Raw genomic sequence first — 15774 nt, forward strand, 5'->3', positions numbered from 1 at the left:
TGGGTCACATGGCCAGTGTGACGAAGCTGCTCTGGCAAGCCAGCACCAGCGCAGCACACGGAAACGCCATTTACCTTCCTGCTATAAAGCGGTACCTATTTATCTACTTGCACTTAGGGGTGCTTTCGAACTGCTAGGTGGGCAGGAGCTGGGACCGAAAGACGGGAGCTCACCCCGCCACGGGGATTCAAACCACCAACCATATGATAGGTAAGTCCTAGGCACTGAGGTTTTACCCACAGCACCACCCGCGTCCAGATTAGCAGATTAGAAGGTGAATAATAATAATAATAATAATAATAATAATAGTACTTATTAAAGGGGGAAGGCTGTGGGTGGCAACAGTCATTTTGGAAGAAGAATTCTACATTTTAGAAGAGGCATTCTCCTTTTCTAATTCATTATGTTATTTATTTATTTATTTATTTATTTAACAAATTAATACAGCGCTGGATTATAATAAAACCTCAGAGTTGTTTACAAAAAGAATATCAGTTACAAGCATTATAAAATAACTCTTTAAACATTCAAAACTATTTAAAATCAACAATAAGTTAAAAAGCAGATCAAAACACAGTAAAACACTTCTTTTCAAAAACCTATTTGCTGTAATGAACAAATAAACACTGCCCTTGGGGAAAGTCATATATTTTTGTTTGTTTGTTGTTTATTTCCTGTACAATGTCTCAGGAAGCAACTCTGTTTCCACAAAGCACCTGAATAGGGAACCATTGGTTACCTCCCATGAAACAGGAGTGTGACAGCCATACTGTTTGTAGGGATGGGGGCCACGTCTGCTCCAGGCCTATGGCTACATACCCTTCACCCAATAATAATAATAATGTTATTCCCTCTTCCTTTTACTAGGCATAGACAATATAGAACCTTGAATAAATAAAGGAGCCTATCTTACTCTCTCTCTGCTTCCCATTTATTATTGTTAGTAATACACAATTCAACTCATTTTTGTTTCATTTTCAGTAAGTCATGGATTGACCCAGAAGAGGGGGGCAGTTATGGGGTTTCACACCACCCATGAGGCAGGAACCAGGGCAGAGGAAAGGTCAGAGCCCTCAGAGATGGAGAAGGGGACACAGGTCATATCAGAGGTGGAGGAAGAGACTGTTCAGGTGAGGAATGGGCCAGTGGATGCAGCTTCTGAAATGCTCTCCTTATGGAAGGGAAGGGGAACCTCTGGACCTCTAGACCTCCAGGTGCTGTTGCACTAAAATTCCCATCATACTTGTCCACTAGCCATGCTGGCTGGGGCTGATGGGAGGCAAAGTGAAGGGCACCATGTTCCTCTTCCCCCTCTTAAAGATCCCTCACCACATACACCACATACACATTTCCCCAAGGATAAAGGCTAAATTCTTTTATTAGGGTCATCCAACCAGAACATTCCCTTGTCCCCCACCCACTGACCCTGCACATCCTCCAGAATTTTACTGATCAGAATAGTGACACCTTGGTAGCATCCCTATTACCATGCCAAGGTCTCTACCCTGCACCCTGAAATATCATTATACACATTGCTGAAGGCTCTACTCTGCCTTGTGCATTGATATACTCAGCAGTAGGCTGCATCCCATGAATTTATAAGCCGAAAGTGTGTTTGTTCATCAGAGTAAAGATATACTATGGAGGAGTGAGTGATAATATGGTATCAGCAGTTCAAAAATATACCTCAGCAGCTGGGTGTGCAAAACAGTAGCTTCCCACTAAAAGTTCATGTTCACGTTTTTATATCCATGCTAGAAACAGGGAGCCATTCCCTTCCACACACACACACACATACTAGGGATTATGGGGAGGGTGCTGAGCCATGGAGGATAAGCAACAGCAGGAGGTAGTGCCCACTGGACTGGTGGGGCAGAAAGCATCTCTAGATAAAGCCAGAGCATATGACCTGCCTATCCTCTCCATCCTCCTCCCTGCTGAGTTCTGCAAGTGGGATAACACAGAGACTGAGGAGGAGGAAGCTGGCAGGCAGTGCTCCCCCCCCTGGACAGGTTGTAAACCAGAAAAGCAGGCAGGTGGGGTCAAGTTGAGGGCTCACAGAGGTTGGTGGGGCCATGCTCCATTTGCCCAAATGGACTAGCCCCCACTGAAAACTTATAAATGACATCCCCAAAGGCAAAGAAATGGGGAGGGGAAAAACATAAATTCAACCGAGTCAAGGAATAGAGACTGCCCCCAGTAAAGAAGGACATTTGTAGTGCATCACATTGCTTCCCAGATGGAAATTATTCAAGGCTCAATAAAGTAACCCTTCATAACATTTGTTCTCAAACATTGCCTTCACTTGGTGCAGGGAGGGCCCTACAATGAGGCAGAGTGAGGCATCTGCCTCAGTTGGCAGATGCTGAGGGGCAGAGAGTGGATGGAGCTGAGAGTGGCCTGCCTTGTACACTTTACGTTTTCCTTCTGCCCTCAACTGCAGTGGAAGTCACTGTCCTTTCACCAGTATTGGAGTACAATTCCACTAACTATCCAGTTGCTTTCTGCATGTGCCTTGGTGGAGGGTACCATCTTGTCCTTTGCCTCAGCCAGCAAAGTGTCGGCCCTGACTTGGTGGCTAGCTCACGGCAACAGAAAAATTGAGATATGGCCCTAGCCTGCTAACATTAACCTACTAACATTAGCTTCAGTTCTTCCTTGTCCATGTTTAGCCATTAAGCAAGGCTGACCGCAGCTGTCTCAGGAATATATGCCGGTTCAACTCAGAGTCCTTCCACACCAAATAGGTGTTCCTCCGCAAGTAGCGGAACAGGCCCAACTTCCGCTGCAGAACTGCTTTGTCCGTCCCATCTAGGACAACCCAGATCATACTGGCTTTGCTGTCCAGCAGCTGCCAAGACTGAGCTACCTCGAGCTCAAAGTTACACCATCGGCTCTCCAGGAAGTGACTAGAGACAACAGTGATGACTTTCCGGCTGCTCTGGAAGCCTTGTTTGATAATGTTGGTGATGACAGGCACTCCAGGGATGAAATCGCGATAGAAGAAGCAGAGGCGGAAACTAGGCACTCCCATTTCTAGAGTTTCCTCCAACTCCCGTCTCACCCACTCCTGGTCTCTGCTGGAGTAAATGACAAAAGCATCGTAGACATTGTCCTCCTCAGCAGAGCGACGGCGTCCACCAAGCAACACTGCCAAATAATACAGGTGAAAATAGTACTTATAAACCAGAATCAAAGATAAGACTAGAACCACAGAAATGGACATTGAGATAGCCACTGTGGCTGTACTGACACGGCAAGAAGCTAGGTCAAAATTCACCAGACGGGCATCTCTTAAGTGCTTGGGGCTGTGGCAGATCATGTTTTCGACATGCCGGAGGAGGTTCCTGTTCTCTTTGGCCCACTGCAAGAAATGCAAGTTGTCACAGGAGCAATCAAAAAGATTCTGAGAGAGGTCCAGATTCTTCAGGCTGCTGGGCAAATTCTGTAGATCCTTCTCTGTTAAAACAGACAACTGGTTGCTATGGAAATCCAGGATAGTGAGGGCTTGGAGGTGGACATAGGCCTCTGGATGGAGGCCCAGGAGCTTGTTATGACTGATGTTCAGTTCGCGGAGCTCATGGAGGCTGGCTAGGCTATTAAGGGAGAGATATTGCAGCCGACAATTGGAAATGTCCAAGATTCGCAGACTGCTGAGGTTCTTTAAGGTGTTAAGCAACTTATTGTTTTCAAAGGTGTTGCCAGCCATTTTCAGCACTTGCAGACTTTTCAACCCACAAAATGTGCATTCTGACTGAATATTTGTGTGGGTGTGTGAAATATCAAGGTAGATGAGATTTGGAAGGCACAGAAAAACAGGGAGCTCTCCTGCTCCACTGAGTGTGGTATGTTGTAAATCCATCATTTCCAGTTTGGGGAGGCCATAGCACTCAGGCTCTAAACTGATTCTAACATTGAAGCTAAGATTCAAATACTTCAAATTTGGAACCCCTTTTCTGAGGCAGAGCCAGCAAAGGTCAGCAGTAAGAGCATTCTGACTGAGATCCAGGGTCTCGAGCTTCTGCAGTCCCTGAAAGTCCTCCTCAAATTCAACAAGCTGTTTGGTGCGGGTGATGTGGAGTGATCTTAGCTCCTTCAAGGAAGACAACCTCACTGAAGGCACCTGTCTAAATCTGGAGTCCTTGAATTCAAGATGGCGTATGCTTGAGTTTTCTGGGAAATTTGACACGTCTTTTATGTAGGTATCTACCAGTCGTATAGTGGAGAAGTTGTTCAAGCAAAGAGAGAGGTCATCTGTATTATCAACATCACCATTAGTGCAGATGAGAGTGATCTCCTGCAAGCGCATATGACATAGGGCATCCAAGATACCTTTACTGAAAGTCTGCAGCTTCTTAATGTTCCTATAGTCTCCTAACACTAAACTGTTGGCATATAAACCAGTCAGATTCTGAAGGCTGGCTTGCATAATGGTGCTACTCTCAAAGCAGCCTCTCAAAGATAGTTTCTGAAGGTGAAGTCCTGCAATGGCATTTACCTCAATATGTTTTATGTCATTCTTAGATAGCACAAGTGTGAGGTTCTGGCTTGACAGTGCATCCAAATCTCCTACCGAAATGGAAGATATCTTGTTTGCTTGGAGGTTCAAAAACTTTAGAAATAGTAGGTGGGAAAAATATTCAGGAAGCTTCAATGAATCAATGTAGTTGTTTCCCAGATTCAGTTCTTGGAGAGATGTCAATTGTCCAATGGGCAGGTTGTCCAGGGAGTATAGTTCAGTTTGTACAGCTACCAGTCTTTTCAAGGATGTCAAATCATGAAAAGCTGTTGCACCCAGGAAATGGAGAGGATTGGCAGTCAGGATCAAGACAGAAAGGTTACAGAGACCAGCAAAGGCATTGTCTTCGATATTCTGGATGTTGCATCTATTGTTGGGGAAAAAAGGAGAGAATCTGAAAACAGGGGGCTGCTCATGGGCTCTATGCAGCCATCAACCTTTTAAAGCTCATGGGCACATTTGGACTTTTTGGGAAATGTTGAGGCTGTCATTCCCTCTGGTTCCATCTCTTACCCTTCCACAAACAGAGAAAATCTGTATGTGCATGTGTACACCCCCCCTTCACTATTCCAAAGTATCTGGGTAAAATTCAGATCCATCAGAATTAATCTGAACCTTGAAAAACTCATAGAGCTGAAAGAGCAACTGGGAAATTATGTCACTCTTCCAAATTCATTTCTTTGTACTTTTCCAGGGAGATAAGGGTAATCCCTGTCACTACTCATGACCAAGGAGGCAGTGACTGGAGGTGGGGGTGTAAAATATTCTGCATCAACAGAAGTATAATGTCCAGATCAGCTGACATCATAGTCCCGCTCTACTCAGCCTTGGTCAGAATAAGCTGGAATACTGTGTACAGTTTTGGGTGCCACAATTTAAGAAGGATATTGATAAGCTGAAACGTCTGCAGAGGAGGGCAACCAACATGGTCAAGGGTCTGGAAACCGAGCCTTATGAAGGAGAAGAGTGAGAGGAGATATGAGAGCCATCTTCAAATATCTAAAGAGCTGTCCCAAGGAAGATGGAGCACAAAATGAGGATTGTCTGTACAAGCAGGCCACCATTTTATTGCACCATTTTATTTTATGTAGGGTTGGGCGGGACCCCCAGGATCATCTAGTGACTAGTCCAAACCCTTGCAATTCAGGAAAACTCCAAAGGGAACTCCTTTGGATCACTGCCTTTTCCTCTGCGAGGCTATGCATGGGATTAGTCCAGAGGCTGCAGCTGCAGGGAAACCAACATTTAACACCTGGCTTGGGGGATTTGCACTGGCTGCCATTTGGCTACTGGGCCAAGTTCAAGGTGTTGGTAGTAATGTATGATGCCTTATACAGCCCAGGACCAGGTCACTTGAGAGGTTGCCTTATCCCTTATCTGCCCAGCAGATCAGGACTGTCTGTGGGATAATTTAGCTTTCAAACTCAAAAAATCTCAGAAGCCCCCTCAAACAATAAGTTTTGTTGGTTGAAGCAGTGCTCATAATGATGTAGCATTATTCCAGATGCATTGTTGTAGTGGGGAGTGGGATTATTAGTAATAATAATAATACCCACCAATCTGGTTGGATTTTCCCAGCCACTCTGGGTGGCTTACAGCATATATTGAAACATAGCAAGCTGGTTCCCACTGGCCTTTGGGAGCATCCAATTTTTCCCTTCTATTATGCTCCTGAGATTGAAACACCGTTGAGGTGTGTCATTGTTCTCTTTGAGCTGATGGTTGAAAATTAGCCACGGCTTGTAGTAGTAGCAAATACAGGATCTTGGAGGAGGTTGAATTCCTGTGCCACCACCAGGATTATATACTTCCACACATACCAGAAATTAGTGGAATTTACCCTCACCACAAAGATAAGGCAAGCCCTTGTTTGTCCTGCTCACATACACCCCAACCAACTGTAAGGAGGAGCCCAGTCAGATAGGCAGGGTAGGTAAAGATAAAGGTACTCTTGACTGTTAGGTCCAGTTGCGGACAACTGCGGGGTTGCGTGCTTATCTCGCTCTGTAGGCCAAGGGAGCTGGCGTACAGCTTCCGGGTCATGTGGCCAGCATGACTAAGCTGCTTCTGGCAAAACCAGAGCAGAGCATGGAAATGCTGTTTACCTTCCCACCGGAGTGGTACCTATTTATCTACTTGCACTTTGACGTGCTTTCGAACTGATAGGTTGGCAGGGAACAAGCAATGGGAGCTCACCCTCAAGATTTCAATTTTGATTCTGATTTTCGAAATCAAGCTTTTGATTCTGTCCCTGGTTTTGAAATCAAGCTTTTGATTCCGTTCTTGATTTTGGAATCAATCTTTCGATTCCGTTCCTGATTTTGAAATCAAGATTTCGATTCCGTTCCTGATTTTGAAATCAAGATTTTGATTCCGCTCCTGATTTTGAAATCGAGATTTCAATTCCGTTCCTGATTTCGAAATCAAGAGTTCGATGCCGTTCCTGATTTCGAAATCAAGAGTTCGATGCCGTTCCTGATTTCGAAATCAAGATTTCGATGCGTTCCTGGTTTTGAAATCAAGCTTTTGATTATGCCCCTGAATTCGAAATCAAGCTTTTGTTTCTGTCCCTGATTTTGAAATCAAGCTTTTGATTCGTTCTTGATTTTGAAATCAAGCTTTTGATTCCGTTCCTGATTTTTGAAATCAAGATTTCGATTCCGTTCCTGATTTTGAAATCAAGGTTTTGATTCCATTTCTGATTTTGAAATCAAGGTTTTGATTCCATTTCTGATTTTGAAATCAATATTTCAATTCTGTTTCTGATTTTGAAATCTAGATTCCGATTCAGTTTCTGATTTTGAAATCAAGATTTCAATTCCGTTCCTGATTCTGAATTCAAGATTTCGTTTCCGTTCCTGATTTCGAAATCAAGCTTTTGATTCTGCCCCTGGATTCGAAATCAAGCTTTTGATTCCGTCCCTGATTTTGAAATCAAGGTTTTGATTCTGTTCCTGATTTTGAAATCAAGGTTTTGATTCCATTTCTGATTTTGAAATCAAGGTTTCGATTCTGTTTCTGATTTTGAAATCTAGATTTCAATTTCGTTCCTGATTTTGAAATCAAGATTTCGATTCCGTTCCTGATTTCGAAATCAAGATTTCGATGCCGTTCCTGATTTTGAAATCAAGATTTCGATGCCGTTCCTGATTTCGAAATCAAGCTTTTGATTATGCCCCTGAATTCGAAATCAAGCTTTTGATTCTGTCCCTGATTTTGAAATCAAGCTTTTGATTCATTCTTGATTTTGAAATCAAGCTTTTGATTCCGTTCCTGATTTTGAAATCAAGATTTCGATTCCATTCCTGATTTTTGAAATCAAGGTTTTGATTCCATTTCTGATTTTGAAATCAATATTTGAATTCTGATTTTGAAATCTAGATTCCGATTCAGTTTCTGATTTTGAAATCAAGATTTCAATTTCGTTCCTGATTTTGAAATCAAGATTTCGATTCCGTTCCTGATTTTGAATTAGGATTTCTATTCCGTTTCTTGATTGGCAGGCCCTAGGCTCTGTGGTTTATTATATCATAAATTATAATTCATAAATCATGATTCATAAAAGGTAATTCATAACTCATAATTCATAAAAGCAATTCACAATTCATAAATTATAAATTATAAATCATGAATATCATAAATATCATAAATATCATAAATACAATGATTCATGAAGCAGAAATCAGGAACCATAAATAAACCACAATTCATAATTCATAATTCACAAATATCAGTAACAGCACATCATAATTCATAATTCATAATTCATAATAATTCATAATTCATGGTTTTTATTCATAAATCACAAATCACACATCGCGGATCGTGATTCATAATTCATAATTCATAAATATCATGAATCAAAAATCATGAATTGTGATTCGTAATTCATAATTCATAAATATCATGAATCAAAAATCATGAATCGTGATTCGTAATTCATAATTGATATCGTGAATCCTAAATCATGAATCATGATTCGTAATTCATAATTCATAAATATTGTGAATCCTAAATCATGAATCGTGATACGTAATTCATAATTCATAAATATTGTGAATCCTAAATCATGAATCGTGATACGTAATTCATAATTCATAAATATCGTGAATCCTAAATCATGAATTGTGATTCCTAATTCATAATTCATAAATATCGTGAATCCTAAATCATGAATCGTGATTCATAATTCATAATTCATGAATATCATGAATCCTAAATCACGAATCGTGATTCGTAATTCATAATTCATAATTCATAAATATCATGAATCAAAAATAGCGAATCATAATTCATGGTTCATAATTCATAAATACCAGGAATCCTAAATCATAAGTATCATGAATTGCAAATCATGAATCGTAATTCATAATTCATAAATATCATTAATCGTAAATCGTGAATCATAATTCATGATTCATGATTCGTAATTCATAAATATTATAAATATCGTGTTTTTCCAGCCAAGGGCCATATTCCTATCCCAGCAACCTTCAAGTGGTGGATTAAGTGGTGAATGCAGAAGTAGGGAGAGCAAAAGAATGTAAATTTTACCTTCTGCACAGTAGGCCTGTTTCTATACATTCGCATGCCTCTTGCCTCCATCCAAGCAAGCAAGAAGCATTATCAAAGCTTAAGCACACATTGCAGCTATACAAAAAACTTCTGGAGGGTGGAAAGCAGGGTCATGGGAAGAGTCCCAAGAACCATACAGACATGCCTGGAGACTCCCATCCCAGTAGCTTTATGTAGCAGATGCTGTAATGTTTGCACCAACTGTTACATTTGCACCAGCTTTGCATCTGTTGTCGTTAGCTCTCAACATGACATGAAGCCAATTGGGCCAGTGGTCTCAGCAATAAAAATACACTACTTTACCTAGTGAGGTCCAGAAACTTTAGTGCGAAGAGTGGTGAGAAATAATTTGAGGTCAGGATTCCCAGTGGGTTGAAGCTGAGATCCAGGCTCTGGGCGGAATTTGGAATATCCGGTGGAATAGCACTGAGGTTCAGCTCCATGCATTTGTAAGTGATACCTGGGATCACCTGAAACAAGAACAGGTCATTTTGATAAAACTGTGTTTATAAAGATGCTACAGAGAATGAGGAAGACATGCCTAATTGTTAGGAGTGACCAAGCAACAATCTGCACAACAGTGGTCAGTGGTACAAGACTTACTTTACCTTCTGTCACAGCCATCACAATGACTTAACCAAGAGGGAGAGTGGGAAGGGCAAGGCAGTAAAGCACTGGGGCAGAAGGAGTGCTACAAACACATCATAGATTTATTTATTTTTTTATAAAATATTTTATTAAATTTTCTTTCAAACAGTCAGAAATTTACAGAATAAAGAGTAAAGAAAAAAATAAGAAGAAAAAGAAATACATAAAAACCAACTTTCCAGAATATTTTTATCATTCCAACTGGACTTCCCCGCATCTTCCGAACCCTGCGTTCTTTGCGATTAAAACATCAGCAATTTGTTACCTTATTTCATATCTTACTGTATCTTTCAAATACTATGTTTCTAAATTCAAAATACTGTATCTCAGTTTGTACCTTAAAATAAACATAATATAGTTATTTCATGTTGTCCACCTCGTCTTTCTTATAACTTAGTTTCCAATTCACCTAATCAAGTTGCTGAAGCAAAAGTTTCCTAATCGTACACATTCTTAACATTCATACAGCTTATAATGTTTTTGCAAATAGTCCTTAAATTTTTTCCAGTCCTCCTCCATTATTTCCTCTCCCAAATCTCGGATTCTGCCAGTCATTTCAGCCAATTCCATGTAGTCCATCAACTGCGTCTGCCATTCCTCCAGCGTGGGTAAATCTTGTGTCTTCCAGTACTTTGCGATGAGGATTCTTGCTGCTGTAGTAGCATACATAAACAAAGATCTATCCTTCTTTGACACCTTCTGGTCCACCATGCCCAGGAGGAAGGCCTCTGGTTTCTTGGGAAAGGTATATCTAAATACCTTTTTTAACTCATTGTAAATCACTTCCCAGAAGGCCTTCACTTTTGGGCAGGTCCACCAGAGGTGAAAGAATGTCCCTTCCGCCTCCTTACATTTCCAACATTTGTTATCAGACAGGTGATATATTTTAGCCAGCTTAACTGGAGTCATGTACCACCGGTATATCATTTTCATAATGTTTTCCTTCAAGGCATTACATGCCGTGAACTTCATTCCGGTGTTCCATAACCTTTCCCAGTCCTCAAACATAATGTTGTGCCCAATGTCCTGTGCCCACTTTATCATGGCGGATTTTACTATCTCATCCTGTGTATTCCATTTAAGCAGCAAGTTGTACATTCTCGAGAGTAACTTAGTTTTTGGTTCTAACAGTTCCGTCTCTAGTTTCGATTTTTCCACCTGGAAACCAACTTTTTTATCTAATTTAAAAACCTCTTGAATTTGAGCATAGTGTAGCCAGTCTCGCACCTTATTTTTTAATTTCTCCTGGCTCTGCAACCTCCAATTGTCTCCAATTTTTTCAATTATTTCCCAATATTTCGGCCAGTAGGCCTCCATGTTGGGTCTTTTTCGAGCCTTGGCCTCCACCGGTGATAGCCACCTCGGGGTCTTGCCCTCTAGTAAGTCTTTGTATTTCATCCAGACCATAAATATTGTTCTTCTGACAATATGGTTTTTAAACAATTTATGAACTTTAACCTTGTCGTACCACCAAACACATCATAGATTTAAACACATTTAAAGCACATGACTTCCCCTGGAAAATTCTGGGGAATATAGTTTAGCCTTCACAGAGCTACAATTCCCTCCACCCTTAACAAACTAGTGTTCTGCAGGGGAAGTCATGTGCTTCACCATCAGGCGCGCTGAGCTGGGCCCCACATGGGGGAGCTGTCGTGTATGCATGAGGTCACACACACAAGAGAATGCCCCCCATCAGGCCACACCTGCCGGGACATGTGGGTGCCTGCCAGGGCGCTCTGGTGATTGAGGCGGGTGTGTGTGGAGGGCATAAATCACCCATGACCCCCACCCAGTGCTCACCCAAGAGTGACAGGGGATGGTATCCCCCTCAATATTGAGGGGGGGTTCTGCCCCCGCCTCAAAATATTGAGGGGGCTGAAGCCCCATACCCGGCGCCCCAGCTTGGAATGTACTTTAACTGTTGTATGCACAGCCTTGCTATTTCACTACAACCAGAATGAATCTGTGCTTTCTTTGGCCCCTTAGAATCCTCACTGATGGGCACTAGGAGAAACTGGGTACAAGAAGGCATAAACACACACACACCTGTTTCCGACCACTTTGGTTTACAAAAGAAAAAAAACCCTAGCACTCAAGAGATTCAGAGATATCGCCAGGAGGAGAGAAAAGGTTCCAGAGGAAGGCTCGGTGGCAAAATACCTGCTTTGCATTCATGGAATCATAGAAATACAGAGTTAGAAAGAACTCAAAGTGTCATCTAGTCCAATCCCCAAGCAATGCAGAAAGTTCTAAATTCAATCCCTGGCATCTCCAGGTAGGACTGGGCAAGATTCCTCCCCTGAAATCCTGGAGACCTCCTGCCAGTCAATGTGGAAATTACTGAGCTAGATTGATCAGAGTGGTCTGAGTCAGTACAAGCCAGCTTCCTACACCCCTATTTCACAGAGTCAAACCAGTACATTATGCCTTTGTGCGTGCACACCCCACGTCATGGTGCCTAGAGTATCTAAGTGCAGCTGTGTTGTTCCGACAGCTGAGGCTGAAAATCCTACAGGTGCTTATCTCTCTTCTAATCACAGTAAGAACACTAGGACAATTGACATTAAAAACCAGCTGCTTCACTCTGCCTAATGGCTGGCACTGTCCAGAGGAAACATCAGCTCATATTTCAAAAGCACACCTACCTCCAAGCAGGGGTTGAGGCTTCTGATTATCATCTGGGACTGGAAAAACACAGCCAAAGAGAATGTGATGATCAGTGAAGGGCAGAGGCAACCATTCCTGGGCATCTTCCAGTGGAAAGAAAGAAACACACAGTTTGAAGAGGGGGAAAAAAACATTAACAAAAGGAGAGTTGCATCGCCACACGAGGCCTAGTAAGAGCCATGAAGGGTAGAGAGCTGCGTCTAGAGAGACGCACTGGAAGAAGGAAGTGAAATCGAAAACAGAACAGCTCGGTGGCTTTCTCTTAGGCAGGGTTCGTGTTGCTGGTAAATGAAGTTAGGAAGGCATGATGACCACAGAATGCCAAGAGGAAGTTGCGTTTTACCATGTGATTTCCCCTTAGCTGATTAGACAGTGGGTTAAGTTACACATTCTATGGAGTTCTGTCATTCTGTCCTCCACAGTTGTAGGCGGTGCTTCTGAATACCAGGAAAGGAGTGAGCTCTTGTGCTTGAATGCTGTTTGCCCATGGACTTGGCCTCTTGTCAGAACAGGATGCTGGACTAGATCACTCGTGGCCCTGATCCAGCAGTTCTTATGTTCTTTCATTCTGTACTGTGTTTCTTTCTTCCCTTCCTTTTGATGTATTCTTTAATAAATTTATGTGATGTATTATTTAACAAATTACATTTTTAATTTCACATAATTAGAAACATACATGAACAAGCATGCAACATACAATGCACTCATCATATTATTCAAATATATTATGAGATTTGTAGATCGCTTCTCAGGGGATTTACAAGACAATAAAACCTCTATAGAACAGTGTGTGTGTGTGTGTGTGTGTGTGTCCCCTCACACACACACATACACACATAACACATTTGTATATATGAGATCAATTATATAGATATAAATAGTGCTTGAAAGGAGCTAATTCAGATTAACTAACTCACTGAATTGATTAAAAAATCTTTGAATTACCGTATTTTTCGTTCTATAGGACGCACATTTTCCCATCCAAAAATTAAGGGGAAATGTGTGTGCGTCCTATAGAGCGAATGCAGGCTGCGCCGCTAAGCCCAAAGGCAGAACAGGAAGACGGAGCACTGCGGAGTGCTCCGTCTCGCTGCTCTAGCTTGGGGACGGCTGCGCACAAACCTCTCCAGGGCAGCGGGGTGCCTTCACCCCGCTGTCCTGCAGAGGCTAGCAAGGCTGTTCCCAAGCCAGAACAGCGAGACGGAGGGCTCCGTCTCGCTGCTCTAGCTTGGGGACGGCTGCGCACAAACCTCTCCAGGGCAGCGGGGTGCCTTCACCCCGCTGTCCTGCAGAGGCTAGCAAGGCTGTTCCCAAGCCAGAACAGCGAGACGGAGGGCTCCGTCTCGGTGCTCTAGCTTGGGGACGGCTGCGCGCAAACCTCTCCAGGGCAGTGGGTGCCTTCACCCAGCTGTCCTGCAGAGGCTAGCAAGGCTGTTCCCAAGCCAGAACAGCGAGACGGAGGGCTCCGTCTCGCTGCTCTAGCTTGGGGACGGCTGCGCGCAAACTTCTGCAGGGCAGCGGGGTGCCTTCCCCCCTCTGTCCTGCAGAAGCTAGCAAGGCTGTTCCCAAGCCAGAACAGCGAGACGGAGGGCTCCGTCTCGCTGCTCTAGCTTGGAGACGGTTGCGCACAAACCTCTGCAGGACAGCGGGGTGCCTTCACCCCGCTGTCCTGCAGAAGCTAGCAAGGCTGTTCCCAAGCCAGAACAGCTAAACGGAGGGCTCCGTCTCACTGCTCTAGCTTGGGGACGGCTGCGCGCAAACCTCTGCAGGGCAGCGGGGCGCTGCGCTCCAAAGGCTTCAGAGATCTTTGAGGCTGGCGGTGGGGGAAAGCAGCGCTTCCCCCCACCGCCAGCCCCACAAGCTCTGGTGAATGTACCTTGAACGCACCTTGTTTTAGAGGGGAAGAACAAGAAAAAAAATTTTTCCCCTGTTCTCCCCCTCCTATGGTCTGGTGCGTCCTATGGTCCGGTGCGTCCAATGGAGCGAAAAATACGGTACACCTGAAGTGGGTGAAGTAAACATGAATTTTGCAATGAAAGTTTTTTTGGGGGGGGGGGTATTATTTTCAGTTTTAGTTCAGTAATGTATGTATAGGGCATTCATCATACTTAGCTCTGTGTTTGACTGTGGCCATAGCAGTCAGCATTTTTAACAATCTGAAAAGTGATGTTGCTGTTTAAGCTTAAAGATCATAATTGTTAGAAAAATGAAACCATTTTTCACATTAGACTGTCTCTGTGTTTTGACATTTTTGATTTTTTAAAAATAGTAAATCTTATAAGCATTTTTCACACAACAACAACAAAAGAAAAATAACAATACAGTCATACCTCGGGTTAAATATGCTTCGAGTTGAGCGTGTTCGAGTTGCGCTCCTCAGCAACCCGGAAGTAACGGAGCACGTTACTTCCAGGTTTCACCGCTTGCGCATGAACAGACGCTCAAAATGACATCATACGCATGCGCAGAAGTGGCAAAAAGCGACGTGCGCGTGCACAGATGCGCCGTCGCTAGTTACATTTACCTCTAGATGCGAATGGGGCTCCAGAACGGATCCCGTTCGTATCTAGAGGTACCACTGTACACAAAACACATAAACAAGCATATGAAAAACAAATCCAAATCTTACAAATTAATAATATAAACACTAAAAAGGAAAACAAACAATGACTTCCACCAATCCCACAACACCTCCTTTACCTCTCAGTGTATCTTCCTGTTTTCCTTATCATCTCTATCCTAGCATCTAGATATAAATCCCTCTTTCTGATTCTTTCACTTCAAAAGGTTATTCCAGACTCAGCCAGATTTCTGTCCTCAAACCTTGGCTTTTAAGGTATTCCTTTAGGCATTCCCATTCCTTTTTCACTTAACTTTTTGGTTTTTGTCTTATTATATCTGTCAATTTGGCTAATTTTAAATATTCTGAAAGCTTACATAGCCACTCTCCCCTAGTGGGTAACTGCTTCCCTTTCCAATACTTAGCCACCAGGATTCTTGCTGTAGACGTCATGTATAAGAAAAATTAAGTTTTGTCTTTTGGAATATCGTCATTTAAAATTCCTAAAAAGAATGCCTCTGGCCTTTTACTATATGATATTCTTAGTATTTTCTTTATTTCTTCGTGGATCATGTCCCAAAATTTCCCAATTTCGGGGCATGTACACCACATATGGTAAAAGGTTCCTTTTTGTTTCTTACATCTCCAGCACTTATTATTACATGTTTTATTCATTTTTGCCAGACTTTTTGGTGCCTATGATGCATTTTCATATAGTTCTCTCTTAATATGTAACATGCTGTGACATTTATATTTTTTGTCCACAGTCTTTCCCATTCATTATATATTGAGTGACTTTTTG

At 42.6% G+C, this 15774-nt stretch overlaps 1 protein-coding gene across 1 annotated transcript; it reads right to left on the reverse strand.

Annotated features, from left to right (window-relative positions):
- Window positions 1–358: 358 nt before the first annotated feature.
- Window positions 359–12734, reverse strand: TLR4 (toll like receptor 4). Its single transcript, XM_028715731.2, is given in 4 exon segments — window positions 359–2671; window positions 2674–4886; window positions 9398–9564; window positions 12391–12734. Coding segments are annotated over 4 exon segments (2580 nt in total). The 5' UTR covers window positions 12547–12734; the 3' UTR covers window positions 359–2627.
- Between the last annotated feature and the right edge of the window lie 3040 nt (window positions 12735–15774).

This window comes from Podarcis muralis, chromosome Z (assembly GCF_964188315.1).
Source record: "Podarcis muralis chromosome Z, rPodMur119.hap1.1, whole genome shotgun sequence".
Classification (NCBI taxonomy): Eukaryota; Metazoa; Chordata; class Lepidosauria; order Squamata; family Lacertidae; genus Podarcis; species Podarcis muralis.